The 16846-nt window shown below is 37.8% G+C and overlaps 1 protein-coding gene across 11 annotated transcripts in view; it reads left to right on the forward strand.

Moving 5' to 3' along the window:
• The window catches only part of EYA1 (EYA transcriptional coactivator and phosphatase 1), a 288885-nt gene that overhangs the window by 84058 nt on the left and 187981 nt on the right, over positions 1-16846 (forward strand). For 5 of the 11 annotated variants that reach the window (XM_085605441.1, XM_085605440.1, XM_085605444.1 and 2 more), the window contains 3 exons: positions 1534-1600; positions 4264-4409; positions 8589-8726. In XM_085605441.1, coding sequence (XP_085461567.1) covers positions 1534-1600; positions 4264-4409; positions 8589-8726 — 351 coding nt within the window. The remainder of the gene's footprint in view (positions 1-1533; positions 1601-4263; positions 4410-8588; positions 8727-16846) is intronic. The other 6 variants (XM_085605446.1, XM_085605450.1, XM_085605449.1 and 3 more) reach the window with 3 other exon arrangements.

Genomic DNA, 16846 nt, shown 5'->3' on the forward strand with positions numbered 1-16846 from the left:
GAGTACACTTCTACTCCACACATAGGCAGGTTGTTCACTACGTGGACAATCAATAAGACTGGATGATATATGTATATGTACAGTAATTTTTTTTTTTACCTTTTCACCAGACGGACAATGTTTTTCTTCCAGTGAAACCCATTCCCCTATTATTTTATCAAGTCATTACTTTCCTGTTCCATCTAGAATACACAACATTATTTCAATCTTTTTCAGAGTAGCTTCTCAGGAGTTTCCTGAATGCAGATTGCTTACACAATGCTTTGTGAATAATCACAGGTTGATGGGAATGTGTTTCTCCCATTTCTTTTTGCATCCTGCCGCCATAATCTAATTTTATTGCCCCTGATTATAAACATACAACCGAAAATCCGCCAATATAGTGGATTGCATGTCGTAAATGCCCTTTACTATTAGAAAGAAAAAAACTCCTCATGAACGCGTGAATCAGAATGTGGAAATTAGAATAGTGAATGCCTTTTTATGACCTGGGCTACCTTAGGTCTGCAAAATCTTTTCTGAATTTAGTCCTTCCTTCATAGTGTCACTACAATAAAGAAATATAGAAGTAAAAAAATGAAATAATTTATACGTTCAGCAATAATTAGAGACACTTTTCACTTGGCTTTCACAATTTCGATTAGTTATTCTAAAGTTATTATCACTGCATGGCAAGTAACTTAACATGTTTTTCCATGGGTCTCAAACTTATACATGAAATGTACTATCCCAGTTGTATTGGGAGTTAATCTAATCAGGCTTCCACTGTAGCTGTCTCCAGGTTTTCCATTTCGACTGGATAGAGCAGACTTTAGATAATGCTTCCATATCATAGTGTCGCTCTTTTCCTCTCCCAAGGAAAGCACGCCTTTTAATCCAGTGCACACGGAATTGTGTGGAGGCAGACCTCGGCCTCCTCATTACCATGGTGTTGTGTTACCTTTCTTGGATGGGACATACATGGAACTAGGGATGCTGGGAGAATGCTACTTTCAGTCTAGCAGTTTCGAAGATATTGGAGTAGGATTCATGAATCGTTGAGTTAAGCTTCACAAGCTACAACAACGTCTTCAGTTGCCAAGACCCTTGTGTTTCTTGGTATCTTCCTTTTCTACGTTTCCAAAGACTGAAGGCAACAGCCCAATTTAGCTTTGACTTGAACGCAGGCCACTGTACAATAATCGCTAATGTTAAACTGTGCTCTCGCACTAATTGTTTTCAATAACATACATTTTTGGAGATCCTGGAAAACGTTTTCTGCTATTGTTTAATTGTTTTGTCTGATTATGCTCAGAAAAGGAAAATGTTAGTTTTACAAAGAATCCTGCTCTGTGTTAATGTTTGGAATGTGTGGTTTTAAATCTATCAATTGCATTCTTTTTAATTCTTGGGCTCTTGCTGAGTAGACGCTGAGACTATTTTAAAAAAGCAACTGCTGTAAACCTGAATTAACGTAGGAATTTTTTGAGCAAACAATATTCTGTTCTCATATCCTTGTTTATGCTGGTATGTGCATTCTTTTTGCCTGTGCAGTGATTGGAAGCAGTGGCTTCAGCCCAAGACAAACCCACCCGTTCTCACCACAGATCTATCCTTCCAAGTAAGAGTTTTTTTTACCTTTTAAAATGTTATATGAAAATAAAGCTCCTTCATAAACCTCTCCTATATACTCAGGCTGGGCCATCTTTTAATCATATGAAAAATGTATAATTTGTTGTAAGGGGTGTGGGAATTGTCTATTGAATTTGTGCTGAGGACGAATGTAAAAGTGCACCATCTTAGAAAGTAGTGTCCTTTTCCAAAAATGTGAATTCATTTTAATATGTGATGTAGTGATTGATGGTGATGGCAAAGAAAAACTGCAGTCTTTGTTCATAACAATCCCAACATACGTTTCAATAAATATTAGTCTCCTTTATTTGCTTCCTCTCCACGTATATCCGTTTTCATTCGTAAAGATTTATTTGACTCTCACCCATGGATATCCCCAACTTATTTTTACCTCTGTCATATCCTCACATTATTTTCTTGGTTAACTCTTGCTTCTTTTCAATTTCTTGCATAGCATTTTTTTTATTTGCCAGCAGTGTCACTGCGAACATCTTCTTTGTTTGTATGGGTGACTACCTTATGGATTTCTGTAGTATGTCAAATGAAATTATGGTTCCCTGAACAGTGTTCACATTCCTTTGCAAATGTGTCTAGTACATCAAATCTGTCTTTTTTGGCAAGTTTAATGTTTTCCTCATGCTATGTATAGCCCATTGAAATAGGTTCTTCCACAACTCACATGCTCTAACCAACAAAGCTGCTAGCGAATCTGGAACCATCCCCTCGCTTATCTGTATTTACAATAAACAGTGGCCTTGATTGTGCCACTTCTTTATCTCTCCTCCTCCTTTATCTATGTCTCCTGCTTCTCATTACAGCCAATACCAAAAGACTATCATATTTTAAAGTAAAATGGATACCCTTGAAACACAATCTCACCATGCAATTGTCTAATGCTTTTCCTCTCACACCACAGTCAATACCGTATACTCGTTGGGTTTTCTTCCAAAGACAGGATCTCAAAACAGGAACAGCAGGGCTTTTCTTGAGTAAACCATGCTACATGCTTGCTCAATATGCAAAAGAAACAATTAATGGACGGAATGCTGGACAATACAAACATTCACCCTCAGTCACAAGGATCTGGGTTTAATCCATCATTCTTTTGCTCACCACATCATCCCAGTTTGGACCCAGCCATATGCAAATCGGTCTTGACCCTGTTCCTTATGGAAACAGTCTGGCCCGAACTGCCAAACATGCTTGCTCCAAGCATGGAATATCTTCCTGTCCTCCTTCTGTAGCATCTTTCATATGATCTACTAATAGGTCTTTGCAACCTTTTCTTTTCACTAAAGTTTCTGATTGCTTTTGAACAGGAGCTGTTAACAATCTCTTTAACCGCACTCTCTTCTATCATGCACAAGCTCCTTTTTTGATTTAAAAAAATACTGATACATCTGGATTGACGTTACACACCAAAGATAACCTAATGATTCAAAACTTTTCTCATATAAATTAACTCTTATTAATCTCTTCCATTGCACCATCAATACTAAATCATCAGCATCATCATCTGTGCTCATGCTCATTTTGTCCAATGGATTATTCTACAGAGGAGACAACCCTTAATTCTTACAATTTCTATTCAGCAGAGCAATTCTCTGGGTATCAGTGCTCAATTCATGGTCAAAGCACTAGAAAAGGTGACCACTTCTTAACTTGATGGTAATTCACATTTGCTTGGGTAACATGGGGGAATGCCTGTCCAGGTATCACTCACATAGAGAAGATTAAGGGTGCAGAAAAAGGTGTACAGTGTGTCACAGAGCAATTATTTTTCTGAGTAGATGTCAACAAAGTAGATTGTTGAGTCAATAAGTGAGTGAGTGGATGAGAAAATAAGTATTCTTGGATGTGAACCCAATGTTGTGGAACTGTCGATTCTCAGGAATGACAGCTGGCATTAATCTACTCAATTTTAAGAAAAGCCAGGAAGCATATCCAATTCAAATACTCTGCTAAGTACACTCTATTTTTGAGCTCTTGGATACCTTCAGGTTTAGGCATTATATACATCCTCATTTAATGTTAGCATATATCATATTTCTTGTTCTAAATCCAAGCACCTCAGAAATTCTTTTTCTCTGATTTGTCATTCCATTCTCCATATTACATCATCTTACTTATGTGTGCCCTCGCAATTTACCAGAAATAGAGCCTCCTGCATTACAACTTTCCAACTTGTTATGTTCATATTATCCACAAACTGTTGAAAATTATTTACATGGCTCTCCATTTATAATCTTCATATTACCTATGAGGCTACCAAAAGTCCAAGCTCACATGCCATGATTCACTTCCACCGAGTCCTCACACTGTACTATTTTCCCTTTCTATTTACTGTTAATTTTCTGCCACAACATAATTGTATACAAGTCTATGTTACTCAATGCAATCTTTCAAATCATTTTAGAACTTCAAATGAATCTCTTTTCCCATACTATACTTGAAATTTGTAAACCAATTGTTGTACATAAAGGACAGTGATTGATGTGTATGTACATATATATATATATATACATATATATATATATATATATTGAATTTTGAGTCAGCTAATCGATGCATTTACTGCATGCTTTTATACATGGTATTAAACATAATAATAATAAAAGCCCTTTTATTTATTATTTTGTTTTGGGCAAATAGCAGAGCATATCCACATATACTCCCCACCCCATCATCGCAAACCATGGCTGCATATGGGCAGACACAGTTTACAACAGGAATGCAACAAGCAACAGCTTATGCAACATATCCACAGCCAGGTCAACCCTATGGTATTCCCCCTTATGGTAAGCATTAAAAATAATTCACACATATTGAGTAGCACAATCAACGTTTAATTAGGCCTCGACTGAGTGCCAGAATGTGTCAGTCAATAATATTGTAACTTGTGCTTTATTTAGCTTCTTAGTTATTGTTTTTAGTTCTATTATTTATGGTTGTTTATATTAGCATGCCCTTGACTGCTTAATTAGAAATAAATACTCACCATGTTGTATTTTGTATACATTATATGTGGTATCTTTAACTTGGCCTTTTGTCTGAAATCACCATTTACAGTGAAAATATGTTGCATTTTCGAGATCAACTCAGTCAGCTTCTAGAATAATCAAGCAAATGAATTGTCCGGAAGGACAAAATAAGTGCCACTTTTCAAAAAGTGCCAGAAAATGTTTAAAATAATGCGTGCTTCATGTTACCTCTGGTCCATAATTGGGCTCATTCAGTAGTAACAAAATATAATTCGGTGCTCATACAGAGTTTTCCTTTACTATACAATGCCAAGATATATTACTAGACCATCACAACACTTACGATTTATTGTGTCTGTTTTTGCACAAAGTATGTGAACTAAGGTTGTAAGCCATGCCAGGTAGAGACAAATCTCAACATTAAATATCCAATGAATATCCTTAGTCATAATATCTTAATGTGATTCAAAACCTCTATTGGTTTGGTTCCGGCATATCAAGCTCTAAGTATTGTGATACCTTAATATTTATGCAAAACTGTGGCAACCAAAATACTTATACACAGGTCCAGTATAGATTCACTATACTTAAACCCTCATATATGTACCGTAACTATATATCTACATATATATCTTAAAGATATTTAGATGGGCAGCGGGGTGAGAATAGTAAACCTATACTTACCAAATATATACTTACCTCCTTGATATTTTGGTTGTAAAGTCTATATTCTGACATTCCTCCCACTATTTTAGTTAGCGTTCTCAATTAAAATAAGGAAGATCCATGAAAGCAATATATTTATTGCATGGATATTGTTTGAATTGAAACAGATACAAAAAATTAACCTGCTGGAAAGTACACAAAAATGCATTAATCCATTAAGTCATGAGCAATGAGAACTCCCTGGTCTGTATTTGGGCATGTATGGCCACACAAGGCCTCACTACAATAAATAAAAGTAATCAAATGCTAATCTGGGCAAGAACTAGCTCCCATGCATGATGTCACAAAGAAGATGGACCGTGAGGTAACACAATTCATAGTTATTTTCAGACTGAGAATCATGGCTAAATGAGAGCATTCTGTTTATGAAATGAGCAACGGTGTGCTAATTCATACTGCATGCAGTTTTAAGTGTAATTCAGGATGGCCCTTCAAAAAGCAACCTTAAGCAGCAGGACCAATAACACAATCCCCAGGCTACAAAACCCAAGTCCTACGGACACTGAAATGAAAGCTGAGAAAGAATTTGGCTTTCACAAAGAAGACACTCAATAACAAAATCTGGGGTTGTACTACAAAGGGATAGATGGTCTCCCCTGGCATGGTGGCTTCAGATTCCCCTAGATGATTCACATTTGGCATCTGAGAAGAGTGATGCACAGTGCTGTTTTACCCAGCGCCAGTTCTGACAAAAACAGAATGCATTGAAGCTAAACTGCTAATTTTGTAGACCAAATCTAGGACTGTAAATTTTGGGATCCTTGGAGTGCTTCAGAATTGAAAGGTGGCATATAAATAGAAGGAGGGGTGTGAACTATTGTACGGTCTAAGAAATGTGCAACAAATTAAATCAGTATTCATAGTGCCCCTCTTACCATAGTGATGTAAGTGGAGGAATTGGACAGTTGTAGAAGAACTGGTTTTTATGAGTGTCAGAAGGAGAGAGATGTTTTAATGGTTTCCAATTACAATAAGGATCAAGCACATACATAGACGTAAAGGGCCCTTAGAGTATTTTTATAAGTGATCATCTGAAAGGAGCGTTAGATAGTCTACAAGACATGTGCAACATAAGTAATTTTAAGGAACCGTAGGAATCTAGAAAGCCATTACTTAGGTCTGATGGACAAGTCTCTATTTCCAAATAATACTCCTGGGACTCTACAAATGGAAAAAGACATTCAAGTGGTGGGGGAGGGGGGCAGGTTGATCTGGAAGAGAGGGTGTGTCATACATGTAACAACCTAACAAATTTAGGATCCCAGTCACAAAAATATTGGTGTTAATAAGTGGCATATAGGGTTCAGAGAAGTTGAATTTCCATTCACAGAGTCCAGTCATGAATAACGGAATCACATTTTTGTTTCTAAATTGCACATATGATGTGAAAAAGTATTTAATGATTGCAGATTTGTTAGTCATTAGTCTTTCATTTAAAGATAAGAACAGGAAAGGGGAGTTGGCCATGCAACATGTTTAACACACAAAGTCAGAGCATTACTGGCATAAATAAGGATTTTATGGTAAACTAAAATAAAGATACAAATACAAACGGACGAATTGAACATACTTGCAGGCCATTTAGAGCGTATGGAATACAACCACGTTTCATGGGATTGTCGAGGAAAGGGTTTCTCCGTTTCGAAAATATATTTTCTAGGTATATGGAGACAAACGTACAAAGTTACCTCCAATAATGGACACTCTTATCAACTAGCTAGCTTGTAGTTGATCCAGGATGGAGGTGAGGTATGCTTAGAAAAGTAAATTTCCACACATTCTCTTGTAGATTTGTGTGAAGTCTCGGAATGTCTGTATTGTATCTCATTATAATTTCAGTTTATTAAATCTTTCATGGTCCTGTGCTTCTCCACCGTAAGGATACCTGAAATCTAGCTGGTATAAGATTAAATAATAAAGAGAAGGATTTACCTCGGGGAGCAAAAAATGCTAGTTTTCACATTGTATATGAAAGGTGCATGTATATTATTCTACTAATATTAAACTACTTAACAGTTTTATGATATGAAATTAATTAAACACGCTAGTCTATATTGTTTTCATCAACATTTTAAATCAACTGAAATTGGTGCACTGTTTTTACCTTTCACAATTTCTATGAAACATTGTATTGGTAAATACCTGAATGTTGTGTGCACTATCTGAAACTGAAATTAGTGCTTGCACCAGTGTCATGCATTCAAAATGAAAGCATCTCCTATATTGCATTGCTGTGATGTTTGGTGTAATTTGTTAAGTGCATTCTCATGTGTGAGCACACATTTACAAATGCAACTGATTTGAAATTGGTGGTGCCTTTTTTTCGTACAGAGTTGGTCAAAGATGTTTCCATTCTGGGTTTTGTAGAGGCTCCTATCTACGTCATACACTAGCATAAACATTATATATGTTCATTTACACAAGTCCCTCTTTTTTTCTAAACCAACAGCATTATTCACATTCCAGCTTTGGCACCATCATACCATGGATGTCTACATGTGCCAGGTATTAACCACCATAAAGCCAGGGCTAGCATTATGTCACCATTATACACAATAATAGCAATATTACCACCATAAAGCCAGGGCCAGCATTATGCCACCATTACACACAATAATAGCATTATTACCACCATTAAGCTAGGGCTAGCATTATGACAGAGTGAGCACCATCATGCTATACATTTCCACGAAGTTTGACTGATCCGGTTTATTTGACTTGATTTTCACCACACTACTTTAACAGGGAAGGATTAGTACCTTATATGCCATGGCTAGTTATCTACTGACAACACTAATTAAACATGGACTTTTATCCACTTCAGATTCAATATGGGATTTACTTTTGGCTACCTGGATTGATGGACATTTAAAAATCCTGGGTCAATATATGAGGACTCAACATATGGCCAAAGGAACAGAGTCACCTATTGAAGTACAGATCTGATTTTATTTCTCTGTACTGTACTTCCTGTTTTACATATTACATTGTTATGCTGTACTGAATTTGTTTCTAATGTTTACTTTGACTTTTTTTGATACGCTTTCTACTTTTCTTTGTTATAAACATTCTGGGACATTTAACTCAAATGTATGTTTTATAGTGGAAAAAATAGAAGGCAACAGTTTTGATACAATTTTCAGGAATGTTTGTTAACCACATGTATGTACATCTGATACATGCAAATCTGATTGCTAAATTGATGCTTGATATGATGTATGTCTATGTTTAAATATAATCAAATGGATCTGATATCACTAACTGATTTAGGTACATTGTGGGCAGGCATCAAGACAGAAGGTGGATTATCACAGTCACAGTCACCTGGACAGACAGGATTTCTCAGCTATGGGACGTCCTTCAGTACACCGCCACCCGGCCAGGCTCCCTATAGTTACCAAATGCAAGGTTGGTATTGGCATATATACACAAATATGTATATTGAATCCTTCTGAATTTTGTGATATATATTGTTAATTATTTATTTAGGTTCCTAATGTATTCAGTCAAGATTGCTTGCACAGAGTGACAAACCGCTTTAGAGATAATGGCTTAGAAATAACAGCGAACAAGCAATAAAACAGCAGTCATAAACATATTGGTATCTTTATAGTACAGTTTTGATGAGACCAGATATCATAGGTGGAATTTAATTAAGAAAAGTGTTTTAAGAAGTGCTGTTTGAGGTATCTTTTAAAAGCAGAAATTTAGGCGGTCTGTTAGATATGTGTCAGTTTAGCATTTTAAAGAAAGGAATGAAGCAGAAGAAGCATTTAAGTGCCTCATAGTGTTTACCATATAGTGATCTATGCAAGTGCCATCATTCATACCTCCACCCTTCATATAAATAAAGCTGTTTGATAAATTGGTGTAAGCAGGTCCTCTTATGAAAGAGCAGTGTCTGTTTTCTTGAAACAAAGTCTGTGATTGCCCCACTAAGTGTCCAAAAGAATTTTCGGTGTGATATATCTTGTGAAAACTTTATTTGACTGTTTCTATATGGCAGAGTAAGCCATTCCCAAAATATGAAATATTGTCCTGACTTACAAGTTTTCTCTGGCCAAATTAAATAATGTATCCTGAATGTTTGACATCTTTTAAGTGCCAGATGATGTAAAAATGTAGCTCCATTGAGATAATCATAGCAAGGACATACAATAATATTTATTTTACATGCTCAATAATTAATATAGTTCGGAAGCTATGTTAGAAAGATTATAATAAGGGCTAAACCAAGAGAATGTGAATATATAAATTTTACTTGTTGAAATAAAAATTATACTTTATTAGTTTTCATTATATATGCAGCAATTTGTGAAGATATGGTATCAGTGTTTGTAAAATGTAATGTATTTTAAACTGGTTAAGTCAATATAAGGTACTCAATTTAATGTAATGTTTTTAAATGACCTCAAACATAACTTTATATTCCGCAATGCAAGCCTGTACAATTATGCTTGGGCCATAGCTTCAATTCCATACAAAAGCATTTATTTTATAGAACTGTTAATATTCATGTTGTGCTTTGAGTCATATATGAACAACAACAATCTTCAAACAGATGAACACATTTTATTTTTCAGAGTTTGGAATGGATTAATGCTGCTCCTTGATCTTGTTTGCTTTGATCTTATGCTGAATGTTTGTAGTGGAGTGTGAGTGGCCATCTTCCCAGAGTTTATAAGTGGGGCATTCTGGTTAGTCTGCCTCACAGCTAGCAGAGGAAAAGAACAAATGTTTTTATGCTTGCAAGTCCTAATACAGATGGTGCTTACAAAGTTGCATCTCATCTTTACTGTTAAGTTATTGTTCATTCTTAGCCTAATTTTTTCTTAATAGAATTTAGGTTCCCTTATACGTTAAGAATGCATGATCGAAAGACATTTGTAAAATGTTCACACAATCCTTTATCTTTTTTCACTATGACATTATAGTTAAATATTTTCAATAAAACGTAACTTTTCATCTTTATTTAGGAACATGTTGGGCATATTAATTTTTATAATGCTATCATAATAATACTATTGAGAGACACTCTTTTGCTATTGGCTGTTCATTCTCTAAACATGCATACATATCATAATACACTTCTTACTACCATATGTTTTTCTCATTAAAAAATGATACTGTATTAACAATACAACACCATTTCAGCTTACATTGAATTTCACAATGATTTTTGCACCTGAAAGTTGAAGTTTTGTCGCAGGCATCAAATTACATAGGCAGTTGAGTGATGTTAGACTATGCTATGCACTGTAAAATTATTATTCATAGCCATGTCAGTGCATACCAATAGGGAGGACTTGTCTCCATATTGGTTCTCCTTATCTCAAATCTCCAAACCCATGTGTGTAAGATAATGTTACTATCTTAAATTTACGGGCTCATCTAGACAAACCAGAGCACATTAATAGCTCATGCTACAGTGTTGATCTCTGACAATTTATAAACCATTTGGAGTTTTAAGTGCAATCAATAAGATACATGAAATATATGATTTCCATTGGCTGCAAAGGCAATTAGTCTTGAGTTCAGTTCTGTATGGATTCATCTTAAGACTGTTCTCAAGCATAAAGTCAACCCAACCAGCCTGACTACATTCAGTTACAGGGTGGTTATCTGAATAATGCCAGAGTTACAACTCGAAGAAATCACAAGGAATGTGTTATCATGTATGCATGAATGAAGTCATGTACAGTGATTGGGCCCAATTTGTAAATTACATTTTGTAGAATGTAAAGTGGTACTATAGTAGTAATACCTACTACAATGAACAATTCACAAAACCAAGGGTAGTGATCCACATCTCCACTTCTCCTGTTAGGGAGATTTGTATACATGTAAGTTTACTGCTTAGCGGTAAGTGTGGGAGGGAGCAGGGGGAGTGGTGGAAAAATTGAGAATATCTACTACAAAATGGAAGGGATTTAGATAGAGTAAGAGAGGTAAGGAGAGGTTTTGGGAGGGATAGGTTACTACAAAACACTCACCCACAAAAGAGGATGCTCATTGCTATTCATAAACTGCACTTCTAAATGCACTAACTTTCAGTTAAAGTTGTCAAAACAGTAGTAAATGTACTCCAGCCCAGCCTTGGAGCAAGTCAAGTACCACACTTGGCACTCACATGTAATGTGACACACTTCCATAGAAATGGAGGCATGCACTTAAAGTAACACACTATAAGAAATAATGTTAAATAAACAAAATTAATGATGTTAAAACATACATAAATGTAACATAATTATTATATTATGTTAACATGTAATACTAAACATAATTTCAAAATTAAATTACATTACACGTCCAAAATTTTATAATTTTTTTGAAAAATAATTTACATTATTTCTGCCATACCTTTTAACAAAATGTTTATGTTTATCATTAATATTTAAAATGTTGTTATATTTAGTTTAAATATGTTTTATAGAATAACACTTTAATAATTTCCCCTGTACTTTCCCACATGGAGTTCTCTGCCTCTGTGGTGGAGAGCTCCCCTTACTTGTGAAAAGCTATTAGTCATAACTTTACAGTTGTCAATTATGTTATAGGAGGCTCAACCAGGGGGTGGAGGGATGTATAGCAACACTTATAAGTAATCAGCACACGGAAATGGTGAATAGGAAACAAGTGTAGATTAATGCTTTGGTGCAGGCGTAAATGTGCACATCTAAATTTGCCTTTGGGAATAGGCTCCATTGTCTGAAGATGTAATATCTGAATTGTTCTCTTACTAACAAGACAATGCCTTCACAATTTACAGTATTGAATAGAATCATCAATAGTGGACTGTATAGATCTTTAGGAATTGGGATAATGGTATACCCTGTAGAGGGAGAGTCATGAGATGTCTAAAGATAATATGTACCCAAAGTGTGTTTAGTCGCAGAACAGATGTTTCAGGTTGTGGCAGTAAACACACTTCTTCAGGTACACTACATCATGGTTATTTTCTAAATAATTCCTGAGTTTATGACAATATCATACATCATTAACTCGGCAGTAATTGATTAGACCGTTAATAACTCTGCTGCTTTCATTGGATGTTTAAAAAAAAAGGGTTTCACCTAGCCTTGTGGGATTAACTTCCGGGGAAGTGCTCACACTTCATCAACTAGAAGTAAGAAAAAACTCTCAAGCAAACAGTGTATTTATTAACAAAATATCAAAAATATTATGGTCCAAATAATCCCAATCATGCATTGGAATTACCAACCTTCTGGTTTTCAATTAGTTTAGGTGTTATCCCTTTCACTGGACAGAACCAGTATATTCAAATTTTAGGGTACATTTACTGGATGATCTTAGTGACAACTAAGTGAAATTGAAAGGTTTATAGGCTTGTCTGCAGCTTTTTGGTCAAAGGAACATGATGGTGAGACAGTGCACATGATTTAAAGCCAGAGACAAAGCGTTAGAATGGCTGCTGTCATTTGTAGTTAACATTGTACATCAAAGATAGCTTTGTGCCTATTAGTCGAAATTGGTGTTTGATGGCTGAATAAAGTCCTACCAATTCCATATTACTTTTTATATCTATTTGTACCCAGTCACATGTGTGATCTGCAGATAAAGGACATATATTAAATTGCATGTGGTCGACACAAGCAATAACACCTCAACTAAGAGGTTAGGTGCACTTCTGTAATTAGAATAGGTACAATTTCAGGTTGTCTATGATACCTCGATTTGAATAAAGGATACCACCTGCTAGAAAACTATAAAACTAGACATTCTGTTTTGGGCATGTGGATTTAATTGCAGCATCATTTTGATGGTCTTCATGGCCATCCTCTCCTTGTCTTTAAATTCCTCCCACATCTTGCCTCTAATCAAGGAATGCAATTTGGGTGAGGCCATTTATCAAAAAAGTCCATTGAGTGGAGAATGTATTACTTGGTGAAAGTCTATAACTTTTTGCTCAGCCTTTTGCTTGGTGAAGGACCACACTCTATGGCTCAGTTGCACTAAGACAGAAGTACCGCAAACAAGTGATACCATGAACTAAGCAACATCATAAAACTAACTCATCAATTAGAGAACAGTCCCAACTCTCATAAAAAAATGTTTATAATATGGGTGTACTCTTTGATCGAGACATAGATATATCTCCCATAACCTCGGTGGCTCAAAATGCCAACTTTCAGTTTTCCATCATTAAAAAGATCCTGACACTCTTACAAACACACCACCAAGCTGAGTTCACTAGCTCTCTTGTACCTGACTGCTTCAACATTGTTCACAAAGGCCTCCTGAAAACACTTATTAATAGTGTTCTGTTAGTACAAACTAAGTTAAACAGCATTCTTAAGCCTCGTTTCTAAACCAATGAAGGAGCACGAACTCGTACTAAAAATCACTGAACTGACTTTGGACTCGGTTCTGTATAGCCATGTAAGCAGATAAAGCAGTACTCAGGTGAGAGCCTGATGTGTTACATTTCCTCCTCGACTTAAAAGTGTCCTGAACTCTCAAGCTGATGGCTCTGCTCCCAGTCCTGACTGTCTTTTGCAAGGTGGTCGTCGGAGATTTGAATTTCTCTCTGCACAGCTATGTAACTTCCCAAAACGAGGCGACCAGGGCTTTCTCGGGTGGCGTTAAAACCCCCCCTTCTCCCTACTGTGGTGTTGTCATTCATGTGGCTTCTCTTGGACGCAAGTTGTAAGGTGTAGGGTTCCACTCCTGTGCTGGTTAAGGGGCGAGGTAGTTAACGCTAACATAAACATGATGATGATGACGGGGAGCGGCGAGCATCCTAGTGGCGGCTGTGAAAGCGCCGAGTACCGTCCTCGCAGCCCTTGCTTAAATCGGAGGCTAACATGTTTTCCTTTCCGTAAAGATTAAGATAAACAAGGGAACATAACGTACAGCACGTTTTCAACGGCATTTGTAAAAGTGCCTTTTACTGCGCGGCTTTCATGACGTGTGCTGGACAGAAAAGCAGTGACAGACAACTGGAAAAGGCTTGCAAAGTGTTTTTAAACAAGGCAGTAAAAGCAAGAGGGAACCGCCGCGGGTTTAAAGAGTCCATCTGGCTGTCATCGACTTCAAGGCCCCCTCCGCCTCCCGGGAGAGTTGCACTGACTCTTGCGGGGAATAGCCTTCCCTGGTGATGGACACAGCCCATGGCAAAGTGGCTCATGGCGGGGAGCAAATGGGCCCGTGTAGCAAAGCTACAATTAATCAATGTGTTGTGTTTAGTGCTGCATGCTGGAGCGGCCAGATACCAAGTGCTAACCAATTACAGCTGACTTAAGCGCGACAGGGGAAGTAAGTGGCCAGATCAGGAATAGATCACACAGGCTGTCAGTGGCATTTGGGACTGAAGCCCGGGAATGCTTCTCTCCACTTGCAGAGCCAGAGCCAAGAGGCAACTCGCCCTCCCCTTCTCTGCCCGGAGCAGCGCCCAGCTGACAGGACAGGGGCTTCAGAAGAGTTCTGCCCCGGGGCTGGGCAGAATAGACCCGCAGGCATCAGCATTCCATCTGAAAGGTCCAGCATTCCTCATAAATCCTTGTTCATTCCTCGCTGGACCTTTGACCTGCAAATTTGTTTTTTTTATCGCGTTTTATGTCTTTTCCTCCACTGTGTCTTTTCTGTGTGAAACATGGAGACTTCCTTATTCTCTGGATGACAGGCCTCATGCTGCCGAGTTTTCCTACGCTTTTAATGCGAGCATTATTCATCTCAGAAACACAAATGGAAATGTCAAATAAAAGGCTTTCAGTGCCTTAACGCCAAATGCCAAAGTGGCCCACACAGCAGCATGCAAGAAACATGTTTCAGGTTTGCACTGAGAACTCCCAAGAGGCAGGGATGACTGCAAAGCAAGAAGGAATGTGCTGGCCGTGGAGCCTATTTCTGTACTTTCCTCGCTCATATAAATCATTAAATTGCAAAGTGTAGTTTAATTGCAAAACTTCCTGAAAAGAAAGATGTGCGCTAGTTAAGTAGATCTGAGCTAAATTCACAAAAAAGTTTCAATCTGAAAGTCACAGAAATCTTAAAGTTACCCTACAAAAATCAAAACTATGCAGGCATAAACCTGTTTCCCGGTTGACCGCAGTCAGGCACCCTGCTGTATTGGAGACATTTTATTGCATTGCCATTTAAAAATCATGGGTCAGATTGATGTTAGACTTGCGCCACTTTTACGCCGCCGTTGCGTCACTTTTGTGACGCAGCGGCGGCGTAAACCATGCGCCATGTTGCGCCTTATTTACAACGTGACGCATCGAGGGAGATGCGTCACGTTGTAAAGCCCCGCGCTACATGAAACCTGCGTCAGGTTTAATGTATGCAGGGTGGGCGTTCCATCGGAAAAAGCCTCGAAAAAGTGACGCAGTGAAATCTACAAGATTTCCCTCAGACACTTTTCCGACGCTGCTGCGTCAAAACCTTGCGCCTGCTTGAAGCAGGCGTAAGGCATGACGCAGCATGTTAGGTATGGGCAGCCCCTAAACATTGCTGGAGTTGCGTCGTGCTTGCGACACGACTCCAGCAATGCGCCGTTCTTACGCCATCAGATGCGTTACGCATCTGTTTATCCTTGCGCCACGATGCGCTGCATTGTAAATGCGGCGCATCTGTGGTGGCGCAAGGGTAAACTTGCGTGACGCATCATTCCTGGCGCATCCCTGCTGATTTGCAGGGATGCGCCAAGAAACATAAATCTGCCCCCATGTTCCTATTGCTTGCACTGCCCAACGAGCCAAAATGTGCCGCTGATTTGTTCTCCTTGCAGACATTTATTTTTACTTGCAGAGGAATCCTTTCAATTTATGGCCCTAAAATGATGGTGGTGGCGTTCGTGTCACTTTATAGAATTACTTTTATGAGTGTATTTAGGGCTGAAAAAATGTATTGGAAATGTTTGTTAATTCCCCAAATGTTTCTGCCTTTTGAGTGAACTCCTCATTTCGCCTAGTGGCCATTTTACTCTCTCATACTACTTAATTTGAGCCGGAGGTTGCACTCATTTTTGGGGACCGGCGCTTATTTTTCCTCAGCAGACTTAAACTGCGAGTGAGAGGAAAAAAATACATAAAAGGGAGTAAAGGGCTAATAGAAAGATAAATAAATCATCACAAAGAGAGAAAACAGGAACATTGCAAGAGTGAGATAAACGAGCAGGGTGGCTGGTAGTGGATTCAAGAGGCGTAATGTGGATTCAAGACTAGCATTAGGTAGGTCCAGATTTAATAGCACTGGCAACGGGCATCTGAGGAGTGCTTTCGGCACCGACCGGCACTTATTAATTTACTCATTCACCACTGCCTCCTCTTGGTAACATCCACTCCCCCCTCCCCCCCCCATGTTGCTTACTGCTAACAATGTGGAACATCCACCAGTCTGGCTGATTTACCACTGCCAGGCAATCATTTTTGGGTACTTGCACTTTTTTACATCAGACATTGACCAAGACCAAGAAAGAGAGAAATTAACATGGGAAAGAAGAGGAAAGTGAAAGGATGAAAAACCTTCACAAACAGAGAAAGCAGGACTCTGTGCAAGAGAGAGAG

Source organism: Triturus cristatus, chromosome 5_1 (genome assembly GCF_964204655.1).
Source record: "Triturus cristatus chromosome 5_1, aTriCri1.1, whole genome shotgun sequence".
In the NCBI taxonomy this organism is placed as follows: Eukaryota; Metazoa; Chordata; class Amphibia; order Caudata; family Salamandridae; genus Triturus; species Triturus cristatus.